Source organism: Ovis canadensis, chromosome 7, assembly GCF_042477335.2.
Source record: "Ovis canadensis isolate MfBH-ARS-UI-01 breed Bighorn chromosome 7, ARS-UI_OviCan_v2, whole genome shotgun sequence".
In the NCBI taxonomy this organism is placed as follows: Eukaryota; Metazoa; Chordata; class Mammalia; order Artiodactyla; family Bovidae; genus Ovis; species Ovis canadensis.
The window spans coordinates 102,905,927-102,933,265 of record NC_091251.1 but is presented as its reverse complement, the minus strand read 5'-3'; the positions used below and the strand labels follow the sequence as shown (position 1 = coordinate 102,933,265).

Below are 27,339 nucleotides of genomic sequence, written 5' to 3'. Positions count from 1 at the left end.
GTTCAGGTTGCCAGAGTCAGTTATTTTGGGTAAAAATCACAAAAGTCCATTGCTGTTGATTCTAACACATAGTTTTGTTATTTTTTAAAAAATTTCCTTTCAAGTTTCAGGCACCAAAATTCCTTTTTAACCTCCACTCTTAAAAATAAACCTCAGGTTTTCCTGGTGGTCCAGTGGTTGGGAATTTGCCTGCCAGTATAGGGCACACAGATTTGATCCCTGGTCCAGGATTTCCACATGCCACGGGGCAGGTAGCCTTGTGCTCTAGAGCCCATGAGCCACAACTGCTGAAGCCCACACACCCTACAGCCTGTGCTCTGCAGCGGGAGAAGCCACTGCAGTGAGAATCCTGCACACTGCAACTAGAGAATAGCCCCCACTCAGCAACTAGAGAAAGCCTGCATGCAGCAATGAAAAGAGCCAGTGCAGCCAAAAATAAAATTAAAAAAGTTCTAACCAGAAAAGTTTTACTGTAGGATCCATATTATAGTTGGTACTATTGAGGCTGTTTCCTAGGGAATAACTTGTATAATTATAAAACAGAAAGTTTGGCAGAATCACTTGTAGTAGGCCCATCTAATTATGAAGAATTTTTAGTGTTGTGGGAAAGAATTTTGAATTAAAATTGTCCTTAAAAGGACTGGCAAAATTAATGGCCCATCTCTGATTAGTTGTGTCTCCTTGATTCTAAAGAGCATATGTATTTAAACAGATCATAGGTCAGACTTCAATCAATAAAATGTGTTAGCATTTATATATATTTCAGCATTTTACTTGTTTTCAGTTAGTGTTTGTTCCATGTGTTTCTCATGTTCTAAAATGTAATCAGTATAGGCTCTTACAAATAAAAGTTTTTGGGATTTTTATATGTTTACATTACTATTCCTGATTCAGAGATATCCATTAAAAAGTTTGATTTAAAAAAAAAATCTAGTAGCTCTTTGTGCATTGGAAATGAACATATTGAAGAGTTATGTAATTTCATGAGATATGAAATACTGATAATGTATTTGGTCGAAGGCTATTTCAGGGAACTTACGAAACAGGACCTTACATCAAACTAGTTTTGCAGGTTCTGTTTGTGAAATTATTGCTCAAATGCATTATTCATGTTAGGGCCTTTTCAGAAGATACAGGAACGAACTTTTAGCAGACATTAAAAAGATGGTTTGTCTATGATGTATGTGTGTATACTCAGTTGCTCAGTCATGTCTGACTATTTGTGACCCCATGGGCTGTTGCCTACCAGGCTCCTCTGTCCATGGAATGAATTCTCCAGCATAAAAATACTGGAGTGGGTTGCCATTTCCTCCTCCGGGGGATCTTCTCAACCCAGAAATTGAACCCGCATCTCTTGTGTCTCCTGCACTGGCAGGTAGATTGTTTAGCGCTGCGCCACCTGAGAAGCCCATGTATATGGTACATCACAACAGATATTTATAGCAACTTGAATGTGCAGAGGTATGCAGGTAGTTATTGTGTCATGTATGCTATAAGGAAAATGGTAGGTCAGTTTGCTAGTAGAGTGAGATCTGTTCATCTTAAATTGTGAATTATAGGCACTTAACATTCCTAAATAATATTTCTCAATACTGAGTGGTTTTTGTATAATCCTTACATTTAGATTACTTCTCATTTGCTTATATAGGCAAGATTTATTTAAATCTTTCATTTATTTAATAAAATGAAATGCAGAAGCTGCATTTTATAAAGAGAACCTGGCAAGCTGTAGCTGAATATGGAGGATATAATGGGAATTTCAGGCTTGAGATATAAAGATTACTTAGGACTGTCAAATGGCAACAAGCATGTTTTCTTGGAAGGCTGTTTCTAGAGCCTAACTCGTTAGTTACATCATTAACCTACTTCAGTATAATTTTCCAAGAGTTGTTGGCTTCTTGAAGATTAGCATCTCCAAAGCAGTTAATGTTTATTTCTTGAAGTGTGTTCAAATAAAAGTGTTAGTCACTCTTTGCAACCTGTCTGACTCTTTGCAACCCCATGGACTGTAGCCCACCAGGCTTCTCTGTCCATGGGATTCTCCAGGCAAGAGTACTGGAGTGGGTGGTGAATCCCTTCCCCAGGGGATCTTCCCAAACCCTAGTCTCCTGCAATGCAGGCAGATTGGTGGGCTGTGAACATTCTAAAGGAATTCTCCCTTGATTACCTAACCTGTGTTGTCCCTGCACTGGCCCCCAGAGGGAGTGGAGGGTGGTAAGTACTCACATAAAAGTGTTTATAAAAATGTATTCATTAGATTGTATATATGAGCTTGGTACTTAAAGAAGGTTGAAGTGTGCTTCATGCTAAGTCGCTTTGGTCATGTCCAGCTCTTTGTGACCTCATGGACTATATGTAGCCCACCAGGCTCCTTTATCCGTGGGATTCTCCAGGCAAGAATACTGGGGTGTATTTCCACTCCTGCCACCAGGGGATCTTCCCAACTCAGGGATCAAACCCCTTTCTCCTGTGGCTTGTGCACTGTAGGTGGATTCTTTACCACTGAGCCACCAGAAGCCCCAAAAAAGGTTGAAGGAGAGAAGGGGGGGAGCAACTGCTTTGTAGTTTTATAGTTACAGTATAGTGAGATACATGGAAATGGGCTTCCCAGGTTTCACTAGTGGTAAAGCGCCTGCCTGCTAGTGCAGGAGAATTAAGAGATGAGGGTTTGATCTTTGGGTCTGGAAGATCCCCTGGAAGAGGGCGTGGCAACCCCTCCCAATATTCTTGCCTGGAGAATCCCCATGGACAGAGGAGCCTGGTGGGTTACAGAGTTGCAAAGAGTTGGGCATGACTCTAGTGACAGCATGCATGCGTTTACATAGAAATACTTAGAGCTCAGGATTTTCCTTTTTTTTTAACAAAAAGGAAAAACAGTAAAAATGTATAATTCTTTTGGTGGAAAGGGGAGAAATCTCTTGAAGCAGTAAATCAAGAATTTATCCTGGATTTAAAAACATTCAGAGTATGTAATTCCATATATATTTTGTAGCTTAAAGTCAGAAAGTAACTGCATTTTAAAATGCAGAAATTAATTTTTGTGACTCAAGATTTTTAAGGTATGTTTTTGTATTACTAAAACTGTTAGTAATATATGTTTCACCTTGATAATGCCAGTGTTGTCATCTTATGCCATAAGTATATCTTCATTTCAGAAATCTTTGTATTCTTAATTTATACCATAGTTAACAGCTCTCTATAAAGAAAATCTTTTATCAGAAGATTGCAATTCTTAGAGATGCCAGCTAAGAATTGTAATCTTCTGATAAAAGATTTTCTTTAGAGACTTGTTAATTATGGTATAAATTAAGAATATTAGGATTTCTGAAATGAAGATATACTTATGCCACTAGTACATTAATTGGTAATAAGGAATTGGGGGTAAGGAAATAGAGTAAGAAAGAAATAATGGAATGGATATTTTATTTATTATACAGCATTGTTAGTGTGGGTTAGAGTTCCTTAGCGTACATTCTCTAGGAGCAGAGAACCTCCTAATTATATTATTCTGCATAATTGCTTGAAATAATTAGGTAAGATATTTAGGCTCTTTGGTCTTTATTATACCATTTTATTAATTGGGAGGTAGTCTTACTGCCAGAACTTTTCATTTTAATATATTCTAAATGAAACTTTAAATACGGTTAGTATATGCCAGAGGTAAACTGAGGTGCTGTTATGCACATACATATTTTGATTGTTTTCTTTTCAGAGTGCTGCTGCTACAGCTGCAACCTTGGCACTCCCTGCTGGTGTGACTCCTGTTCAACAGATATTAACAAATTCAGGTAAATAGAAATAACTGAACTGTTACTTACTCAACTCAGAATATGGTACCATCTAGTCTTAGTTTTGTCTTCCTTGAAAGACAGAAAATTGTAATACTTCTTTTACCATTTGGCTTATGTTGTTAAAATAAGATGATTTGAGGACTGTAGCATATTAAACCATAGTTACTGCTGAGGATGCAGTAAAGAAGATGAGAATTGCACTTGAACTTTTGATCCATGAATGAAATCCTGTTTCTTGAATAAAGTATGATTATCTAGAATGCTTATTTCACTTGGTCTTTTTTCTAAATGCATTTAACCTGCGAAATAATTAAAGTTTTACCTAAATTTAATTTAAAACCTGCCAAATTAAGCTTAATTTGTTTGAACTAATTTGTGGCATTAAACTAAATCCTGTAGTACCTTACTATAAAATAGCAAAATTTATTGCATTCTAATAGTATTTCTCTATAGGCTGGCAAAATTTACTTCTGATAATAATGTTTGAAGAATTTATTTACCTGAATTTTATGTATTTTCTTTGTAATCTTAATTATGCAATTTCTTATTTTGTTAATTTCTTAATTGTTGAAGAAGAAACTTAGGAGCTTATCTTGCTGCATATTTTAATGAAATATAATTGCTTGCTACTTAATTCAAGATTGTGAATTATGTAAAACAATATTTTAGAGGGATTTTGCATAAGCCAATCATACAGTGTTTTATGGCATTGATAATTGGTTCAGCAAACTCTTTTTTTCATGTTGAAACTAAGTTAATGCAATGCTTTGGTTCAAGATATTAATGCTTTATTATACTTTTGTTTCTTTAAAGCTTTAAAAATGAACAGCCCCTGAAATGTTTGGTCTTCATTGTTCTTTCATGACTTGTCAGTAAAGATAATTTATGCTTTTAATCAATTCATAATCTGTTGTTAAAACTTTGTTGGAAAACAGCATTATCAGAAAAATAAAGTATTTTAAGCAATGTATTTCAGCATATCTGGAAGTCAGAGAAGGTGAGGATTATAGTTTACTGTGTATAGATGACAGCCCTTAATAATATTGTTAATTTTCTTACTCAGTAATTTCTGACGTTCACTATGGGCTGTAATTCACTATAAATTTGTTTTATTTTGAGGTGGTCACTGCTGAAGTGGTAACTTGGAATGCATACTTTTTGCTTTAGGCCAGCTTCTACAAGTGGTCAGAGCAGCCAATGGTGCCCAGTATATCTTTCAGCCTCAGCAGTCAGTGGTTCTGCAGCAACAGGTTATACCACAAATGCAGCCTGGTGGAGTACAAGCTCCTGTTATACAGCAGGTAAAAGTCTTTTAAGTTCTGACCAGCATGGGGTTCTTTTGTCTTCTGGGTGCTTCCCATTCCTTTTTCCACAGCTGTATCTATACATATTCTTAAGAGTCTTCTCCAATACTACACAACCTGTCATTCTGAATTTCTCCTGTACACTTCACAGCTTAACTTAAGATTCAGTGTGTTTGACTAAATTGTTATCACTACTAATGCCTTCTCCTCTCCCCCCACCCCACCTTCCTTTTTATATGTGGCACCACTCTCCATCCAGCCTCCTAAGCTAGTTACTCAGGATTCATTCAATACACATTTATTGGGTGGCTACGTATCAGGGTCTTTGCAAGAGACTAAAGACTTAGGAGCTTAGGAGTGAACAAAGCAGGAACTCGTCTAGTTTCATGGCACTTTTATATTATCTGGAAAGGGTTACATGGACTCCTTTCTTTTGCTTACCTCTAATATCTAAGGTACCATGAAGTTCTACAAATTCTTAATAGTTCTTTTTTTCAGACTTCAGTTTAAACATGTTTTCAGTCCTTTGATATATTTGAAGCTAGTTTCGTTTTCCCATACTCCCTTTTCATTTTAGTTCATGTTTTCATAATTTCTCACTTAAAATACTGTGTTATCCTCTTGATTTCCCTGCCTCCAGTCTTATGCCCTCTTAAGTTGACTGCCATTCTATTTATAGTCATTGTTCTAAAAATCTTAAAATCTTTTTTGCTTATTGGAAAATGTATAAATTACTCAGTATGGGTTGTAAGGTCTTTTTTTGTGATCTTGATTTTTTTTTTAATCTTTCCATGTTTATTTTTTGCCATGCTTCCAGTTGTTTTAGCTGTTATTTATATCAACGTTGACAAATACTTGCATCTGCTTGTCTGCCAAGTGTTAAACACTTGTGTGAGGACAAAGATGAAAGAGAAACAATTATTTTCTTGAGGATCTTGTGTACTGTGAAAAAGAGGCAGAGACAAAAACACATGATGTTTATATGATAGTATGATGAGGGAGGTTAGGTCAGAGGAGTTGCATTAATCCAACCTGTTCACAGCTTTCCCAGTTGTGCTCTGCTAGTTCTTCTGGGTTTCTCTTGATGCCAATCTGTTTAGAATGCCACCTTTGGCCTTCCTTCTAGCAGTTCTCCCCACTCTCCCGCTGGCAAACAGAGAAAGCCTGGCTAATCTCCCAAAACACAAATACTAGAAACTCCAGTATTACCTACTAGAGAAACGTCCTTGACCAGGTCTTGTCCCCCATAGCTGAGTTTAGTACTCTATCCTGTTCTCTCATATGCTATATCGTATGTCTCTTACACCTTCTGTCTTTTTGAGTTGTTACTGCTTTGTCTGTTGCACTATTAATCTGTAAACTTCTGAAGAGAAATACTGTCTTGTTATTTTTGCTTTCCTTGAACCTAGAGACAAGGAGTTGCCATTTAGTACTTATAAATTGGATATGCTCTGCTTTTTACTTAGTAACATATTTATAAATATGTCGATATAACAGATATAATTAATGTTTATTAATATGTTCTTTTTGAGCTGCGATTTACTTCAGAACCCTAGAATGCAGAAGCTGGAAGGAACTTTAGAAGTCATCTGACCTGGTGGTTCGCAACTTTGGTTATATGATTAGAATTATCTGGGAAGCTTTAAATAATATGAATAGATATCATCTCATATCAGTTAAATCAAAATATTAGAAGTAGAGACTTAGGTGTCAATATTTTTAAGTTACAGGTTGTTATAATTTGTAGCAGGGTTGAGAACCATTGACCTTAAACAATGAAGCGAGGTTAAATGACTTGCCTCTGCTACATCTTTATCTGTGATCTTAGAACTGGAACCCAAGTCTTCAGTTTCCAGATCAGTGTTCTTCATAGAGTGAAAGTGTAGCATAGTACTAAGAGCAGAACCAGAAAGCCTAGGTTCATGTTTTGTCTCCTAGTGACTTGATTGTGAGCTTTGCAGGTTACTAAATCTCCATACCTCAAGCAAATTAATAACATATAACTTTTGGCCTGGAATCTGAAATATAGATAATAGCAAGTACTTGATAAATGTAGCAATTGTAATTTTTAAAAATCTGTTTTTCTTTAGAAATTTGAATGGTAAAATGAAAATTTAGTGGATCCGTACACTCACTAAACATTCCTCTTGTGCTTTGGTAGTTTTTACCTTTATATGAGATACGGTCATCTGAGGGTGATTCTTTCCCATTGGGGCCTGTTTCTGTGTATCAAATGATAAATCTGAGCGATTTGATCCTCAAACTAGTTCTAATGTGTAGTTTTTCTTTTGTCTTAGGTCTTGGCCCCTCTTCCTGGAGGGATTTCACCACAAACAGGTGTCATCATCCAGCCTCAGCAAATCTTATTTACAGGAAATAAGACTCAAGTTATACCTACAACAGTGGCAGCACCTACACCAGCACAAGCGCAGATAACTGCCACTGGCCAGCAGCAGCCACAGGCCCAGCCTGCTCAACAGCAAGCTCCGTTGGTGTTGCAAGTTGATGGAACTGGGGATACGTCATCTGAAGAAGATGAAGATGAAGAAGAAGACTATGATGATGATGAGGAGGAAGACAAAGAGAAAGATGGAGCTGAAGATGGGCAAGTAGAAGAGGTAAGTTTTTAGTAAAAGACTTGAAATGAGGACCTGCTCAGTTGTTTCTTCCTTCACTTGGTGCCAAATTGATGAATTCTGTGTTTTTAGAGGCTGTTAGGGTACTATACAATGTAAGATTTTAAATAATTTAAAAATCACTATACAGTGTAATATTTTAAATAATGTTAAACGTTTAACATTAACATAACATAAGTTAATAATGTTAAACTTTAATAAGATTTTTAGATTGTTCTGGATATATTTATAAAATATTTCTGTAGCTGGTAACAAAAAGCAAACATACACCAAATTAGGTTTTACTTATAAATGTGATGACAGTGCAAGTAATTCTGATTCTCTGACTTAATACATTCATCATGATGTGGCTTAAGGGTAAGACATTGGTAGAACCAGATAGATGTGGTTCATCTTTTCCTTCAGTAATTTAAAACAGCATTTGGGAAGAGAAGACACTTCAGAGTTACAATGTTCGATATTCCATACGAGTTCCTTAGGTGACCTCATCTGCTCTTATTGTCTGTCTGCAGTTTCACACACCATTTTTTCTTACTCATCTTTTGTTGTGTATTTCTAGAAGTATGTAAATATATCTTTGTTTTCCCCAGTGTTCCAGCTTAGGTACTTATAGTCAAGATGGTGTTGGTCTTAACCACAGTTTTCACTGTTGTTGCCTTTTGCAACAACCTAAAATGTGATTTCTGGTTTATCTTCTTTCTTCTTTTAAATTATCTAAGTAATGTTTTTTAAAGAATACTATTTTATTAAATATTGAATAGATAAAACAAAAAGTATTTTATGGTGTAAACAACCCAGTGTCTGCATCTAGTTAAAAAAAAAAAAATCCCCTTACCAAACATAAAGTCCCCTGAGTGCCCCTCCCTAATCCTCATCGTCTTCCTTCTACCATCCAAGTATCCTTGCTCATAATTTGTGTGTTCGTCACTACCTTGCCTTTATATTTTACCATAAGTATTTATATTCCTAAGGAGCATATTGTTAAGTTTTTCATGCCTGTTTAGAAGTGGAATAATTGTGTATTCTTCTGCAAGTTGATTTTTTTCCCAAGATGGTGTTCTTGAGGTTCATCTAAGTCGTTGCATATACCTATAATTATTTTTACTGTTAAATGTTACAAGTTTATCCATTTTTGTGATACATTGGGCATTAGGGTTGTTTTCACTTGTTAACTGTACAACTATAAAATATCTGGAATATGTCTTCTAGGGACACACTCAAGTGCTATACCTAAAGAGTGAATTGCTGAATCATAAGGCATGCATATCTTCAAGTTACAATAAAATGCCACAGTGTTGTACTAATTACACTTCTGGCATTCAGTATATAATGATGCATGGCTCTGTGTATGTCTTCACCAATACTTGACATTGTCAGGCTTCGTAATTTTTTTTTGGCCAATTTGGTAGGCAGAAAATTTTTCATTTTGATTTTAATTTTTATTTCCTTGATTAATGATGAGCAGCAAAAGGCTTCTGCTACACTACTTTTTTTTCAATTTTCTTTTTTGTTATAAACATCATAGCAAATTTTAAAAAGCTCTTTGAAAAGAGAAACATATAGTTGTTGATTTCCTGAGTGTACTTAACGCCTACCTAATCCTTCCCTGTACACAGTGGGATGATCAAAAGAAATAGGATTTTCAGGTGGGGGTGCTGGCGGGCATGGTCATCTTTATTTACTGGGTAGCCTCTTGACTCTTTCATGTATTCTTTGTACGCAATCAAATCAAATGTGAAAAAATAGCAGTTTTTCTTGCCTACTTGGCTAAGTTCTATAATATTGGATAGAAATGGTGATGGTGGTGATAATTGCACATACTAAGTGCAAATTGAACACCTTCGAATGGTTAAAAATGGTGAAATTTACCTCAGTAAACTTTTTTACATTTATGTTGGTGATAACTATTTATTACAGAATATATACATATACATGTGTGTAAATAGGTACAGGCCTAGAGACTTAAAATCTTTTCTTTTTTTTAATTGGACTATAGTTGCTTTACAATGTTTTGTTTCTCCTATACAACAAAGTGAATCAGCTATATATATACACATATCACCTCTTTTTTTTCATTTCCTTCCCATTTAGGTTACCATAGATCATTGAGTCCTGTGTTATATAGTAGGTTGTCATTAGTTATCTGTATTATACATAAGAGTGTATATATGCCAATCCCAATCTGTCCCACCCCTTTGGATCCATACACTTGTTCTCTGTGTCTGTGTCTCTGTTTCTGCTTCACAGGTAAGGTCATCTGTACCATTTCATATACAGTATTTGTTTTGATTATTTTTCTTTCCATTTTTATTTTGCCCTAGCTTCTTTTTCTTCATTAATTAGAAATTAGAGTTGTATATTTTATTGTCTGTCACAACTGAGGTCAAGGTTAACTTGACTGGTCATTTTATGCTCTAGCTAGATCTTGGCATTTAATTCTCTTCATTACTGACATCAAGATTCCCCCCGCCCCCTTCTTTTAAAATGTGGTTGCCTTAGTTATGCTTTAAGCCTCCACCAGTAGACATACTAATTTTTATTCCTAGTCTTTAATGTCAAGACTAGCTAGGCTGCCAACCTTTTTTATATCCTTGTTTTCCTCTTCCAACTCCACCAGTGTTTTCTTTTTACACAGCTGCTTCTGGTGGTACACAATACCATTATCTCATTAAATCTTCATATTTTCCTAGGTCCACTTCTAGACAAATAGTTACTGGAAAGAGTTATCTTCTTGTGCTATCCTGAAAGAATAAAGGAAGTAAAGTAACATCTTTTCAGTCATATAAATTATATAGCTTAATTATTTTAATTACTATATTTAATTTCTTGCTGGAATTTCAGTGACACTGGCAGAATCTTAACGCAGCCAGTTAACAACATGTTCATGGTATATGTGGATCTGTCTGGCCCTTGGTTCTCAAAGAACTTCAAGGTCACTGTGTTTGTTTTCAGTGAATATTAGAAGGACCTTTTTTTAGTAATACATGAAATATAAATAAGTGAACTCTCTTTTTTCATTTTTAGGAACCCCTCAATAGTGAAGATGATGTGAGTGATGAGGAAGGTCAGGAACTCTTTGATACAGAAAATGTTGTTGTGTGCCAGTATGATAAGGTAAGGATTTAATCAGTTCTTTACTGTCTGAGCACCAGGGAAGCCAGTCATCAGGTTACTAATATTTTTGCTATTGTAATTTCTTCCTTAAACCATCCTGTCTGCCGTGTTTAAGCATTTGGTTAGCTGATTGGTGCCTCTTAGAAACTTTAGCTGTGTGAATGAAAGCAGTGTTATACTTTAGTAGATTATTTTAATGGAGTGAGAAATTAATTTGTATAACTTTCTAGTTGAAAAATAAGTTATGAATGAATTCACAAAAAGTATGTTGTTTTCCATTTAGACTGTGTCTCCCAACTTGTTAGCAAAGTAAAGCCACTTTATGGTTATCTTTTAACATGAATATTAACTAAGTGGGATAACCCTGTTTTCCCTCTGACCTCAACTACCTCAAAACTTAAAAGGCTTTAATTGAACCTTTCTATAACCTTTTGAATGAGGGTAATAAACAAGACTGGTAACTAACAAAAGATACATTTTTACTGAAAATTATTTTCTATTATTTAACTTTGCTGTATGCAGTCCATGGGGTTGCAGAGTCATACACAATGTAGGGACTGAACAACAAAATTTTGTTAGCAATAAAAAAATTTTAAACTAGGTTCTATGAGAATTAGCTATTGACTCCTTGATTTCTTAATTCTTAAAAAGGATGTTACTTCTCAAGTATTTTTTTAATAATTTTGGCATTGTCGAGATTTTTTTATTTATTGAAACATTTAATTCAGAATAAAATTTGTTTTCTGGCTATAGCCATTAAATTTATAATCCACAAATTATGCTTCATCTTTATAGTTTAATTTCAACAGAGATCTTTACCAAGTGTTGAAAACTACGACAGACATAGCTGGGTTTTATTTATAAGCACTTCTCGTTTCACTAAACGTATATTTATTAAGTGCCTAATTGTGTCAAGTACTGGAAGTGAAAGTGAAAGTTGCTCAGTCGTGTCTGACTCTTTGCGACCCCATGGACTGTCCATGAAATACTCCAGGCCAGAATACTAGAGTGGGTAGCCTTTCCTTTTTCTAGGGAATCTTCCCAACTCAGGGATCGATCTGTACTCATATTATGCAAAATTTGTGCTCTTTACGCCCTCTTTTACAAATGATGAAAGTCTTAAATTTGTGTTGCTTTTATAAAGTGAATATTATAGATAGCCATGTTTATTGCAAACATCTGTAGGAAAAATGTTCAAAAAATGAATCTTATCATTTCCTAATGTAAAGGTAAAATTAAGCCAGTTAAATACTGGTGAAATTATAGAATTAGGTTAGTGAGGTCATTGATTCAGAGTATCAGGGCATTCACTTTTGTACCTTATGACTAGTAAGTTAAACACTCATAATACCCTATACCAAGCACATGATAATACAAGTAATTTCTTGTTACATGCATATGGAGGAAAAGTATTGAAGTTGAAACAACAGGAGATACCAGTAATACTTTATTGTCAGGAAGACTCAAGGGAACCTGTTGGCAACCAAATTATCCAGAATGCAATATCATGATAGCAGGATGTCAGATACATAAGAAAGGACCTTTACCTTAGCTTGACTGAGGAATATGCTTCTAAGTATTTTCATATTATAAGAGACTAGTATTCTCCTTTGTACACTTAATATTTTTGACGTTAGAATTGTTTTGTTTTACTCATGGATACAGTATTTAAATGTTTTAAAGTAAGAAATTTAAAAGTAACTTTTAAGTAGTGTGTTGTATGATAAACAGTTTTAAAGTTTACAGAGATCTAATTTTTATAATCAAATGAGTTTTGGAGATTGGAGGGTTGATTCTTGATGTTTTAGCCAACAGTGAAAGAATGGTGGTGTTCTAAAATGGGCTTGGGTGTAGTTTGAGGCAACTTGAAATTTGTTTATTTTTGAAGCCTAAATTTCAACAGTGAGTCAGTTTTAGCAGCAGTCATACAAAGAATTGATTGTGTGCAAGTCAGATGAGGGCTTTAAATCTAATAATGAGGCAGAGTTCTCACATAGTATGGATAGGTAAGGACTGATGGCATCAGGTGTTGAGGCATCGGCCTTGTTTGTAGATAGTGTTACTTAATATCTTGTCGTGAGGGAAGTTCAGAGGCCTTTTTCCTTGCACTCAGGATACTCCTTTATGCAGGACTTAATGTAAGGCCAGTAAATGAATTGTTTTTCAAGTTATATTTTGTGATTTTATTCAAGTAAAAATATTTACTACTTACTACTCAATATGACTTCAGTACTTAGTATATAGAATATTACGTGATGCATATGATACTTTCTACATTTTCTTTCTGCAAGTTGTCTTTCAGCAAACTGCAGTTACTTTACTTGTCTGTGGAATTCGTTTTTCCTGGCTACTCATTGCTTGCTTATTTAATTCTATATCTTTCAGCTTATAGTTACTTGTTTCGTACTAGAAATAAATTTATATATCCATTTTTAGGATAATTAATACTTTTTCTATAGAAAGTCAAAGAGAAAAGGAGGCAAAGATCTTTTTATTCAAAAATACTTAATAGTGTCTGTGATGTTCCAGGGCACTCACTGTTCTAGGAGCTTGAGATAAGCCAGTGAACAAAACAAAACAGTCCCTGCCATTTGGAAGCTTACTCTAGTTGAGGGAGACAAAGGCTAAAACATAACAAAATGATAAAACAAATTATAGTTACCTTAATACAACACTGGGGCTAATTGCATGTAACTTAGAGGCAGCCCTCTGTGTCTGTGGTTCGTCTGTATATGTATAGTCATCCAACCACAGTCCACTTAATTCTGTAGTATTTACTATTGAAAATAACCTGTGTATAAGTTGATCAGTGCATTTCCAAACCCATACTAAGGTTCAACTGTAATTAATATGCTGTGTTGCTGCTGCTGCTGCTGAGTTGCTGCTGCTGCTAAGTCACTTCAGTCAAGTCCAACTCTGTGCAACCCCATAGCGGGCAGCCTACCAGGCTCCTCTGTCCATGGGAGTTTCTAGGCAAGAGTACTGGAGTGGGGTGCCATTGCTTTCTCCAAATATGCTATGTTAGAAGTTGATAATTAGTGTGGGTAGTTATAGAGTGGGAAAGGAAACAGGATCAAAGGCTTGATGAAAGTTAGACTTGTCGTTATTTGGTGGCATAACCTGCCTACTTTGTGTGAGAAGCAGCAAGGAGGTGACTGTAGCTGGGCTTGGGGGAGCAGTATAGTAGGAGATTAAGTCAGGTAAGTGGGGGCAGGCGGTGTGGTGTAGGACTTTGTGAGGATATGGGCTCTCACTCTGAGTGAGAAGCTCTTGGAAGGTTTCAAATATACAAAAGTGGTATCACTTACATTTTAATCTTAAAAAACATTGCTTTGTTGAGAACAGAATATAGAAGAAACAAAGGTTGAAATGAGATTAATAGAGGGACATCATAGTAATCCACATGAGTGAAATGATTAAGGCTAGGATGATAGCACTGGAAGTGATGAGAAGCAGCTGGATCTTGGATGTTTTGAAGGAAGAGTCAACAGGTTTTCCTGACTCTTGTGTATGTGGTAGAAAATAAAAAAGGGAATCAAGAATGACTCCAGGATTTTTTTTTTTTTTAAATGAGGAACTAGTCAAAAGAATGAAGATACCATCAACTGAGATGGGAAAAGCTGCAGATGGAGCAAATTTAGGAGAGGAGAGTGGCTGGTTTGGGACATGTTAGTTTTGTATCCGTTAGATGTTCAAGTTATTCATCCTAAGGTGTTAAGTGTAATAATCTAAATAGTGTAATTAGACAAGAGCTATAAAACCACTTGGGCTTCTCTGGTGACTCAGTGGTAAAGAATCTACCTGCCAGTGCAAGAGACATAAGAAACGTGGGTTCGATTCCTGGGTCAGGAAGATCCCCTGGAAAAGGAAATGGCAACCCACTCCAGTACTCTTGCCTGGAAAATCCCATGAACAAAGGAACCTGACAGGCTTCAGTCTAGGGGAAGTCACAAAAGAGTCAGCTATGACTTAGTGACTAAACAACAAAATAAGACCACTTAATGTAAGAGGCCCTCTTCTGAATACTGTTTCACTTTATTATACTCTATTTTGCTTTAATAAATGAGAAAAGATAGATATATGGTAAATTTATATATAGCTTAAGTTAGTGGTCTTAAGGAAGGGCATGAGAGTGGTTTTCAAATACATGAAGTAATTTTTTAGATTACCTTCCAAAAGGCAAAACTAGGATCAATAGGAAGCTTGGGGTAAGCAGGTTTTAGTAAGAGGTAAAGTATGAAAGGCTTGCAAGGGGGCTGTCCCAGGAAGGGATAACTGAATTTGTAATTCTTCACCTTCCACTTTTAATCACACTCAGGCAGACACTAAACAGTGATTCGCTAAGAAGACGTGTGGAGACTGTTTGCATGGGGATGATAGACCATGGAGTTTTAGCAGTGGGATAAGAAAATGCCTGTACGTAGTGAGAATTTCTGCATTATTATGGAAAACAGCCTGATAAATAGAAAGTGCTTGAAGAATCATCTTTGTCACTTAATTGTGATTTGCCATTGATTATCTCATTGAACTTCTCCAGGCTGTAATTTTCTCCTTTGAAAATGAAAGCCTGAAATGGGAGCGATGCTTATGATTGAAGGTAAGGGAGAGAGTGAAGACCTGGAAATCAGTTAAAAAGTATTTTAATAAGTCGTATGACAAGAGGCTATTGATGTTGTAACTAGAAGCTTATTGGTGGCCTTTTAGAAAACAGTTGCCAGGTGTCCTGAAGACAAGTAAAGTAGAATTAGAGATAAAATAATAATTAGAGAAATACTAATATTAGTTTGAATTATAATCCTGGTGGGTCACAGTATTTAAAAAGTCGGCAATATGTAAGTTGTTAGTGTATGTGAGGAGGAGGAGAGTAGTTGTAAGCATGATACCAATAATGAAAAAATGTCCTGGTGGTCAGTAGATAGGGAGAATGAAGACAAGCCTATGGTTAATTAAATTGTATAGACATAAAAGGAGTTACAGAGAAAAGGCAAAAAATAAAAAGTGTTCTAGAAGCATCAGGGAGAACAAAGGGTATTCATGTTTTAAATATTTGCCTGTAAAGAATTGTATAGGAAATGTCACGTATATGCAGACCTGGTAGAGATAAAATAATTTGCAGAGAAACATTATTAACTACTTCAATGAACCCAAATACTAAGAGCTATAAAATAAATATTATTATAGATTTTTGAAAAATTCACCTAATTGTTTTTTGTTTGAGAGAGAGATTGTGTCAAACTATTAAAATGCAATTTAACCACAGTTGTATGAAAATAGAAATCAGATGGAGATTAAACAGCATGCTACTGAAAATACCTTGAGACAAATGAAAATAGAAATACACCATACTAAACATGCCGAACAGCGAAAGCAGTTCTAAGAAGGAAGTACGTAGGAATGCCTACATCAAGAAATAAGGGAAAAAATCTCAAATAAACAATCTAACTTTACACCTAAAGAAACAGGGAAAAGCCCAAAGTTAATGGAAGGCTGGAAATAACAAAGATCAGAGGGACTAAATGGAGACTAAAAAGATAATAGAAAAAAAGATCAATGAAACTAAGAGCTGATTATTTGAAGAGAGAAACAAATTTGACAAACCTTTAGTGAGACTCAAAAAGAGAAAAGAGAGGATTCAAATAAAATCAAATGAAAGAGATGTTAACAACTGATAATAGAAATACAAAGGAACATGAGAGACTGCTGTGAATAATTATACTTTAACAAATAGGACCATATAGAAGAAGTGGATACATTCCTAGAAACATAAAACCTTTTGGAGACTGAATCATGAAGAAATTAAAAATCTGAACATAGTGTTTACTAGTAAGGAGACTGAATCAATAATCAAAAACTTCCCAGTAAACAAAAGTCTAGGACCAGATGGTTTCACTGATACATTCTACCAAACATTTAAGAAGAATTAATACCAGTCCTTCTCAAATGGTTCAAAAAAATAGAAGATGACGAAACATTTTTAAACTCATTTTACAAGACCAACGTTTTGAGCATAGATGCAGAAGTGCTGAACAAAATATTAGCAAACTAAATTCAGCAATTTATTTTAAAAGATCATATACCATGATCAAGTGGGATTTATTCCAGGGATTCAAGGAAGGCTCACCATCTTCAAATCAGTGTGATATACCATATTGACAACATGAAGGACAAAAATCATGGGATGGTCTCAGTAGATGCTGAAAAAGCATTTGACAAAATGTAACATAAAAAATCTCAAAATTGTTATGGAGGTAATGTACCTCAACTTAATAAAGGTCATATATGACAAACCCACAGGTAACATACGCTGAAAAGCTCAGAGCTTTTCTTTTAAGATTAGAAATGGGATAGTCATGTTCACTCGTACCGTTTTTATTCAGCATGGTATGGATAGTCCTAGTCAGAGCACTTAGGCAAGAAAAGGAAATAAAACACAAACAAATGAAGAAAGGAAGGAGTAAAACTCATTATTTGCAGGTAATTTGATATTACAAAGAAAATGCTAAGGACTCCACCAACAAACTGTCAGAACTATAAATGAATTCAGTACAGTGCAGGATACAGAAATCTGTTGGGTTTCTACGCACTAATAATGAACTATCAGAAAGAGAAAATAAGAAAACAGTCCCATTAACAACTGCAGCAGAAAGAAAATCTAAACAAAAAACCCTGACTTTATATATACAGAGAACAGATTGCCAGAGACCGGGTTTGGAGGTTAGGTGAAATGAGTGAAGGTGGTCAAAGACACAAACTTCAAGTTATAAGAATTCACAGATATAATGTACAGCATGATGACTACATTTGATGACACTGTGCTGCTAAGTCACTTCAGTCATGTCCGACTCTGTGTGACCCCGTAGACGGCAGCCCACCAGGCTCCCCCGTCCCTGGGATTCTCCAGGCAAGAACACTGGAGTGGGTTGCCATTTTCTTCAATGCATGAAAGTAAAAAGTGAAAGGGAAGTGTCCAACCCTTCGCATGGACTGCAGCCTCCCAGGCTCCTCCATCCATGGGATTTTCCAGGCAAGAGTACTGGAGTGGGGTGCCATTGCCTTCTCTAGATGACACTGTGTATTTGAAAGTTAACAAAGAGCTTAAATGTTCTCATCACAGGAAAAAAAAAATTTGTAACTATTCATGGTGATGGATGTTAACAGGCTTACTGTGGAGATCATTTTGCAGTATACACAGAGATCTAGTCATTACTTTGTACATCAGAAACTGCTATGTTACTTGTCAATTATATCTCAAAAAAGAAAAGAGTTTGCAGTTGCAATAATATACATGTTTGGTGTGTGAATGGGTTTTGTTGTTTGTTTCCTCTTTTTATTTTATCTCATGCATTTTTTACTTATTTATTTAGATACACAGAAGTAAAAACAAATGGAAATTTCATCTCAAGGATGGCATTATGAATCTTAATGGAAGAGATTATATATTTTCCAAAGCCATTGGAGATGCAGAATGGTGAAAACAGTTGGTTCTTTTTCTTTTATAAATAAAAGAAACTTAAAAAAAAATTTAAAGTGGACAGTTTGAAACTTGGGACATATACCAACCAAAACTTAACTTCTGCATGTCAGAAAAGTGCAGTAGAAGCAGAGCTACTGGAACAAAGAGACCTTGACAACACAGACACTACTTCTAACTGGCAAGCCATGGAACTGTAGCACCTGGGGTTGTTGGGGTGGGGAGGGTGGGGATTTGTGTAAGAAAACCAGAATTGTCGATTTTAAATACAGGTACCTGCCACTGGTGATTAGCATGTAAAGCTTTGTTTATATTCCTTCCTCCAACTTGAGTTCAGCCAGAAGATACTTGTTGGAATGAACTGAAGAAACTTCCCTTTTGATAGATTGAACTGAAACTGCTTATTGTACGTGGTTATATTTGGTAAAAATTGCGTGTTGAGCTTTTTACAAAAGGGTAAGAATTATGGTGTTGAATTTTAATTCTCTTGTATAAGGAAACAGTTTAGAACTCTTATAGGTCTTAAATATTTTTACTTGCTGTTCTCCCTCAGTAATATATACCTCTTCCTTCCCTGCTTGATGAAACATCTATTTACAAGTTAAAGGAAATGTATAATCAGTAGTTACAGTTTGGAGACAAAATTGACCTAGGAGTGGATGTTTATTTTAATTAGGTTTTCAGACTCATTATAAAGACTTGGGTCTTGTCTGAGTTGAGCAGAATTAAAATGACAACTTCAGTTTCCTAACAGAATTGTATTTGTTTCTTTTAGTCCCACACCTTAAAAAGAAACCCCAAGTGGCTCCTCAGGAATGCAGTTTTGTTGCACAAAGGTACCATCTAGCTGGAATTATATACATATGAATAGATAATTTTCCTGTTGGGCTGAAGTGTATGCTTATATATATGTTTAGTCTTTAAGCTAAACAAACATTTAGATAACATTCTGTGTATTGATTGATGCATTGGGCAGGTGGTGAGGACCTGGATTTTTATCAAACAATTTAGTAATTTTAAAAGTTTCTTGTGTTTATTAGTAAAGAATTTTAAAACTCTTATTCTAATTGAACACATTTTTAAAAATACAACTTTGTAATTTGAGGGAGAAATTCTGGGGTTAGAGGAGGGTGGGCCACTAAGCACATGCTTGCCTCTCTGGCACTGGCCCTTCCAGGCCACTGACAGTACACACGCGGGCTCCAGTTTGCACATCGGGAAGACAGCATGGAAATTTGGCTTGTATATTAAAAACAGTAGAAATGTAATATGTATATGAGGAATGCATAGCTCTGTATTCTGTAAGGGGCTCTAAAGAACAATGTGGCAGTGCTGTATGTTCAGCGTGAACGAGTTGCTTGGGAGAACTGCTGGAACACGTGTCCTCACCTTTGTTCTTAACACCTTATTCTTTTCATGGTTTATTTTGACAAAATTCACATGTGTTTAACTTGTATATTGATTTTTTTTAAGTCTTCCACTTTTGTCTTCCTTTTATTTGCCTTTGTGTTTCCAGAAGTAACAGAGAAACACTTTAAAGTACATTGCAGAGAGAAACTGTGAGCTGTTTTATATTGTTTTTTCTTTATTTTAGCACAAATCTTTAAACTTCTTGAAAAGGCTAATTTTTTTTTTTCTTTTGCCTACTTCCCTCCCAAAATACCACCTTGGTCCCTTTAACTTATGTTCTGAACTTTGATATAAATGGTGGTTTCTAGCATGCTAGTAGTTAGATTTATTTTGATGCCATATTTGGTAATACGGTTTTAATTTTTACTATATTAGTTTTTTGGAGGTTTATTTGTTTACCCACTATGCTCAAAGCACATGCAGGTTTTTTGTTTTGCTTTGTTTTTGTTGAGCCTGGGAGGAGAGGGGAAGGGAGTAAAATCACAGAAGTCCTGTTGTTCATTTGTCCTTCAGTATAGTTGCTAGTAGGTTTATATTTACCTAGTGAAGAAGTCAATGATCTGAACTACCTATAAAAGTTTAGCATTGCTGCAGTGTTGATTGAAACCCTTTGGCTATCTAGTAGTTCTAACGCTACTGAACCTTGGATTACTATATGATACTCAGCTTATATTTTGGATTCTCTATGTAGACAAAAACATTGCATTCATAATATAATTGTATACTAGCCTGTTTTATAACATTGAAACATGAACAACCACTGCTTTCAGTGTGACTTAGTAGGGTTGTTTTGAAGCAGGAAATAACCATTTATATTTGCACCTGTGTATATTGCATATCAATTATAACATACTTGGCAAGCGCTTTTCTTTTACCTGTGAAAATTCTGAAAACTGGTCCAAACAACACTGTATACCAAATTGTGCTCTCATGTATCACTGCATTGTGTTCCTTTTTAGTCAAATAGCATGTTTTAGTTTTATTATAGTGGCTTGCTGTAAGAATCCCACTTGCTTATCTTTTATTGTACTTGAAGAATTCTTAATCATGCTTTTAACATTTTATTTAACATTATTTCATTAGGTTTCATAAAAAATGTCATTCCTTTGAAAATGCAAGGATTCCCACTTTCAAAATTTTGAAGTAAAGATAACGTTTATTCAAAGAAGGAAAATAGTTCAGACTTGGTATTATGAAATAAGTGAAGGTTTCAGAAAAGGATTTGTTTAGATTTGCACAGATGATGATGGCACCTTTTATTAAAAAACAATCAACAGTGCTAAGGAAATTTTACACAAAAGTACTAGGTTTAAGTGGAAATGTGTGCCTTTCAGTGTATGTATTCTTTATTTTTGGTGGTCATTTGGATAATCAGACCATTTGAATGGCTGAGAGCACATTTAAATTCTGTGGAGTGCCACATTTGGCTAAAACAACTCTAATGTGCAATTAGTTTCTGGACTAAAATGTCTGTTATATGAGGGGGGATCTTTATATTGGGCTTTTATATTTTTTTAAATGTTCACATTTCTTTCTATTAATTAAATGCCATCATAGCACCACATTTATATTGTTGCCTCTCTTAAAATCAAAGCCACCTTGATGATGTTCTTTTTGGCATGCATCAAGATTTGAGCAGTGTGTATAGTGATTAAAATGTGTTCTTGAAGAGCATAGTCTAATAGACTCTGGTTTAGACTGCAAGAACATAAAGTATAATAGCTTTTGTATAAAGATTTTCTTTTGCTATATGAAAATCAAGGATTTGGTTTGCTTTTTTTCTGGCTTTTATGGAGGAATAAAAAGGGTTATCTCCTTCTAAGAGTAATTTTTGATTATCTTATAGCAATAATGTCACCATTCTTTTCAGAAATAAATACACCTTGTATAGGAAATCAGACATAATTTTCTTGGGAGCTCCCTTTATATCTTAGCTTTTTCTTCCTCTTAAGAAAATTCCTGTATTTTCAGATTATTTTCATCTTGAACTTTTTTGAGCTTTTGTGCAATGTAATATTTTATTGATCCATCTTAGTACATTTTCATTTTATTTCATACGTCTGTCTCCCACCTATCTGTCTGAATCAGCTGTTTCAGGTTTTTAATTCATTGGTTAAAAAATAGTTGCTTTATATATTTCCTCATGGGTTTATGTTATATAGTTTTGCATTTTAATCTATTATGCTATGGAAATTATTCTGAAGTTTGTATTCCCTTTTTAAGTCTGCCTTAGTCTGTTTTTTGTCATTTTTTATGGTTTAAGGAAGAACACACAGAACTTGATATTTTTATTTTGAGGAACAAGAAAAATTGTTTTTTCTTTTAGGAGAACTACACTGAGTTATTAACTACTATTTCAAGTTAAGTTTCCTTAAATCATCTGGTATGCTTCAGGGCTACAATTTGTGGGGAGGGGCTAATTCCTTTTGCTGTTCTGAGCTACTATTGTCAACTGCTGTTGTACATACTGTTATGTGTAAGGGCGTAAATATATTTATTATGTTTGTAAAATTCATTCTGTACAATTGCAGATCAAGGTTGCTCTTCTGTGATATACGGGATATTATGTTTTAAAGACCATCTTGGAATACAATTAGAGAACTTAGTATTTTGATGTACTAAGACCTATTTTAAGTTTAATATTTTACCTTTGCAAAAACTTTAATTAAAGATGTTATTTAAAAAAAGTAATGCTGCTTGCTTTGCTTACTAGTTTATAAAATTGTTATATAGATAACTGAATAAAACTATACAGTTGAGAAAGGAAAATGCTTTACATTGTTAATAAGTTCCATTATCAAAAAGAGGTATCATTAAATCCTATACCTTTAATTAGGGTGGAATGTCAGTCTGAATATTAAACTGTTATAAATTCTTAGTACTATTCTTTAAAGTACTATTCTTTTAAAAAGAATAGTTGTAATTTCTAGGCACACAGGAATTTAAATTGGGCTAAAGTCACACCAACAAAGTGTAACTAAAAATTGATATAAATAACATATTGTATTAAATGAGTATTTCTACTCCAAAGAATAGATTACTTAGGATAAAATTATTTGAGAACATACTTATTTCTTAATTTAACTGTTTAGCTATATATTTTTCTTTTAGATCAGAGTTTGTAAATAGTTGCATAAAAGGAGAATCAGATCACTAAGGCCTGTACTACATATTTGTGTTATTTTTGAAAGTATTAAATAATTAACAAGTATTTTTATTTATAGTTACTTCAAATGAATCATTAAGATCTTAGCTTGCTTTTTTGTAATTTTTTTTAATCCTGTTACTACTTTATCTAGGAAACTTGCAAATTTTAACCATTAAAACAGTCATAATAAAGATACTTTATTTGTTGCAGCAAATCTTGTATTTTTGCAGTTTAATTCAGGCTCCTGCATTGATGACCTTAACCTTTTTGGCCTCAGTTTCTCCATATATAAAATGACAGCAGTATGGTTTTGAGAATTAAGTGAGATAATACACATAAAGATCCTACAGTGGTGCATTTTGTACCATAGTAGACACTCAGATATCCCAGTTATTAACTTCATAATATCCATGGAGCTGAAAAATATTTTTAAATGGTCAAGAATAGCAAAAGTGAATATGGTCTGAATTGAGAGGCAGTAAAAGATTTGGATACAGCAAAACAAATTAAGCCTGAGAGGTTTGAGTTAATGGAGCCGTGTGTCTGTCTGTAGCAGAAAGGGCCTGAGAGGAGAAAAGTAAACGATGGGGTATGGAGAAGAATAATGAACCACACCGGGAAGTCTGGATGCTTTTCTTTCCCTTCTTGAATTATATGTCTAAAATAGGTTGGATTTTTCCCAAAGCTAAAACTGTAGTAATGTTATAACATTTGAAAAATTATGTAATTTTCTGTGCTCATTTCATTTATGGAGAAAATATTGAAACGCTGTTAATGAAAGACATTGAAAGTGTGATCACATCACTCTGACATGAACCTCTCTCCCAGTGCTTGTTGGCAGTCCTCTTTATGGAGGCAAATAGCTTTTGTATCATTGCTCCTACTTCGCAGCCAAAAAGGAAGATGCAGTGTAAGTAACTCGTTACTTCTGTTTCTGTCTGAAATGTAAATTTTCTGAGGCTGAAAGGGAATCAAGCACAGAGCATGTATTAACATACTCATTCAACTTGGTGATCTTCCACAGGCATGGAATTGTGATCAGTGTTATTGGATAAGCCACAGATGAATAAGGTAGTTGCTGTTTTAAAAGCAGTGAAGTTGGATTGTCTGGGTTCTAATCCTAGTGTGGATTGGATTGACAGCAGTGAGTTAGGGCAGATTACCAAACTAGATTACCTCATAGGTTTGTTGTGACATAATGGCAGATGATATCATACATATGTTGCATTTATTACAGTCCTTGACACATGTGTATGTACCCTTGATACCTGTATGTACCCATATGTCTTTGTAAGGCATAATGGTCACAGAAAAGATCTTAAACTGGCTGGGTTACTTATGTGAGTTCTCCTTATCTTCTTATTTAATAGAAAGAGGTTTACCATCTGTGATGAGACTTCATCAGATTAAAGTGAGAGATCTGAGAACGTAATATTAGCAATTATTGAGAGCATTGAACTTCTCAATGGAAATAATTCTAGAAATTTGTAGTTGTGCTCCTCACATTGGAAATGAATTTTGTGTTCTTGAGCCAAGAATGGCCTGGATCTTAGCTTCGAACTTCAGCTTTCTGAAGGTTGCTGCATTGATACGATACCGGTTACCTCCTGAGCACTTCTTCAAATAGCCTACTTTCTCAAACACAACATGACAGAAACAGAATTCATTCCAATTTCTATTTCCCCACTCCCAAATACACAATGTGAATTAGTGACTACTGTTTTCCCAATCACTTTTTTTAAGCAATAAAAACAAAATTTATTGGAATAACTAAATTTGCAAAAACGGGCCCTTAAAAATAGCACATGTGCCTGCCTATATACTAGTTTTCTCTTGTTAGCCAAAATTATAAATTATCCCTCAGAGAAGTGCAAGTTACCAAATAATCAAGTTTTCACTCTATTTACAGTGAACCAACAAATTATTAATTGGAAAATGGTTCACCAGAAATGGCCTTGATCATTGTAGCTCTAAAGACTTAAGACAGGTAACCTTGCTGTCAACTGTATCTTCTTGGCTGTTTTAAATCAATCCGATCATTAATTACTAGGTGTCTCTTGGGACTCCTGTAAAGTGTCTCTAGCCCTCTTCCTTTTCCTCAGCACGTTTACCAGATGTGATGGCTATTCTTGTCTTTTGTTGTTGTTGTTTTTTCCCCAGCCATCACTGGGATTTGAAGCTCAATATCATGTAACCCAGTCTTAACCAATCCTAAGAAATAGCTCTACTGCCTAAGTTTTGCTCAAAACAAAATGCACAGGTTGTTCCTTATTCCCTTCCTTTTTCTCTTTTCGCTGGTATCAACTGTAAGTCACCCCTAAACCAGACCAGCATCAACTGGTCTGACAAATGTTACACTTGCCCTTCCTACAAAGGAAGAACCTGGGGCAAGCTTTCCTTAATTGGATCCCAGCTGTGTCTGTCAGAGTCCCTGGCTTGCCTCTCAGGATGTGGGCCCCTTCCTGTTCTTTTCTTGCTGACCCTGACTTGCAGATTAGCCTCACTAAAGCCCATTTCTTACCCCACATTCATGGACAGGTGAAAATCCACAGGGGGACCCGCCTGGTCACATGGGCGTACAAGTTCAGTTCTTAAGTGAGGCATTTGCAGCTGATTTTTCTCTAGTCCTGCAACACTCTCCCTTCAGATCTTTAAATTCTTTTTTTTTTTTTTCAGATCTTTAAACTCTAATTGTCAAGAACATTCCTGTTGCTTCTACCATGCTTTAACAGTGACAGCTCTTGATTTGTCCTCCTTCCTCATTCCAGATTTCTTCTAACTCACTCTTATTAAGACAGCTGATATTTTTAATATATAATGGACTCTTAAGAATGAGTAAGATACTCCATCAGGGAAAATGCATATGTGTAGCAGTCAGTTTCATTGAAGAAAAGCAAGTGTGATTTAATTGACTCTCTTAATAATTGAGGGGATACAAAATAAGACAATAATATTAAGTCATTTTTCTACTTACCCAGTGACCAGATAACAATACTCTGTCATAGTCAGGGTGTGCATAAATGGACCTTACAATGAATTGCTTGTGGGAGTGCAAAATGGTACCCACTTTCTGGTGGACAGAAGGAAGAAACACAAGAGCTTCAAGTCAGGACAGGGGGGTGGTACCTACTCGTCCCCCTTCACAAAAGCTGTCTAAGAAGTTCAAGTGTAGTGACTGTGGCGGAGGACAGGTCTTTGGGAGTAGGCTAAGAAGACCCATGTTTGGTATATTAACTTTGTGGTGCCTGTTAGACGTCCAGCTTGCCATACCAAGAAAATAAGAAGAGGGAGCCTGGAGCTCAGCATGGGTGTCTGAGCTGAGTAATACCTTTGGGATTTATTAGCATGTGAAGAACATTTAAAGCCACAGAGATGATTCACCCAAGCAAGAATGTAAAAAGAGAGGGTCCAGGACCAACCCTAAAGGCACAACCAAGCTAAATATTGAGAGAAGAACTAGCTAATAGGAATGGCTTCATGGTTTATAGAACCCAGTACAAAATGAGAAACGGAGGCCCATTGTTGAAAACGTTAAAAATTTAAAGGTAGTGACTGTGGGACCCTCTGTGAGTGCACTTGTCACATACCCGTGAAGCTGGCCCTGGGTGTCAGTAAGGGAGAATGAGGAAGCAAGGCTAGTGAAGAAGGAAGAAAGGGGAGAGATGGGTAGCTTACAAATCAAAGAGCACAGTATTTTTCAAATTGTGCTGGAGAAGACTCTTGAGGGTCCCTTGGACTGCAAGGATATCAAACCAGCCAATCCTAAAGGAAATCAGCCCTGAATGTTCATTGGAAGGACTGGTGCTGAGGCTGAAGCTCCAATATTTTGGCCACCTGATGTGAAGAACTGACTCACTGGAAAAGACCCTGATGCTGGGGGAGATTGAAGGTAAAAGAAGAGGGCAGCAGAGGATGAGATGGTTCGATGGCATCACTGACTCAACGGACATGAATCTGAGCTAGCTTTGGTAGATAGTGGAGAACTAAGGACCTGGCATACTGCTGTCCATAGGGTCACAAAGAGTCAGACACAACTTGGCGAACACCGCTTTTTGTTGTTCAACAACAAAGCTTAAGCCATTCTTCGCTGGCTATGGTCGTTGATTCCAGGGTTCACAATTCTTGCTTGAAATGCTCAGACTCTCCCTTCAGAGTTGAATGAGGAGGCATTAGTTCAACAGCCATCCTGTGACCTTGAGAAGAACTAAGCTTAAGGTAAAGATGATATGGGGAGGCAGAGCAAAAGAAGGAATGTCTTTCATGACCTTATAACTAACTAAACCTTTTAGTTGATAATTTATTCTATTTACACCAGCCATAAATACTGATTTTATATTTTCTGTTTACATTCTTTTCCTTTAATCCTCACCTCTCTGCCTTTTAGCTGTGTACAGTTTTCTGCATTTTACCTTGCTCATTCGCTGGCTTGCTTTAGGCCTGGGTTGTCAGACTAAGACTTGGGCTT

At 35.5% G+C, this 27,339-nt stretch overlaps 1 protein-coding gene across 1 annotated transcript in view; it reads left to right on the top strand.

Moving 5' to 3' along the window:
* Positions 1 to 22,414, top strand: part of GTF2A1 (general transcription factor IIA subunit 1) — a 39,388-nt gene extending 16,974 nt beyond the window's left edge. The window contains exons 5-9 of the mRNA XM_069595228.1: positions 3,713 to 3,788; positions 4,959 to 5,092; positions 7,393 to 7,713; positions 10,756 to 10,845; positions 18,210 to 22,414. Coding sequence (XP_069451329.1) covers positions 3,713 to 3,788; positions 4,959 to 5,092; positions 7,393 to 7,713; positions 10,756 to 10,845; positions 18,210 to 18,317 — 729 coding nt within the window. The 3' untranslated portion in view covers positions 18,318 to 22,414. The remainder of the gene's footprint in view (positions 1 to 3,712; positions 3,789 to 4,958; positions 5,093 to 7,392; positions 7,714 to 10,755; positions 10,846 to 18,209) is intronic.
* The last annotated feature ends 4,925 nt before the right edge of the window (positions 22,415 to 27,339 follow it).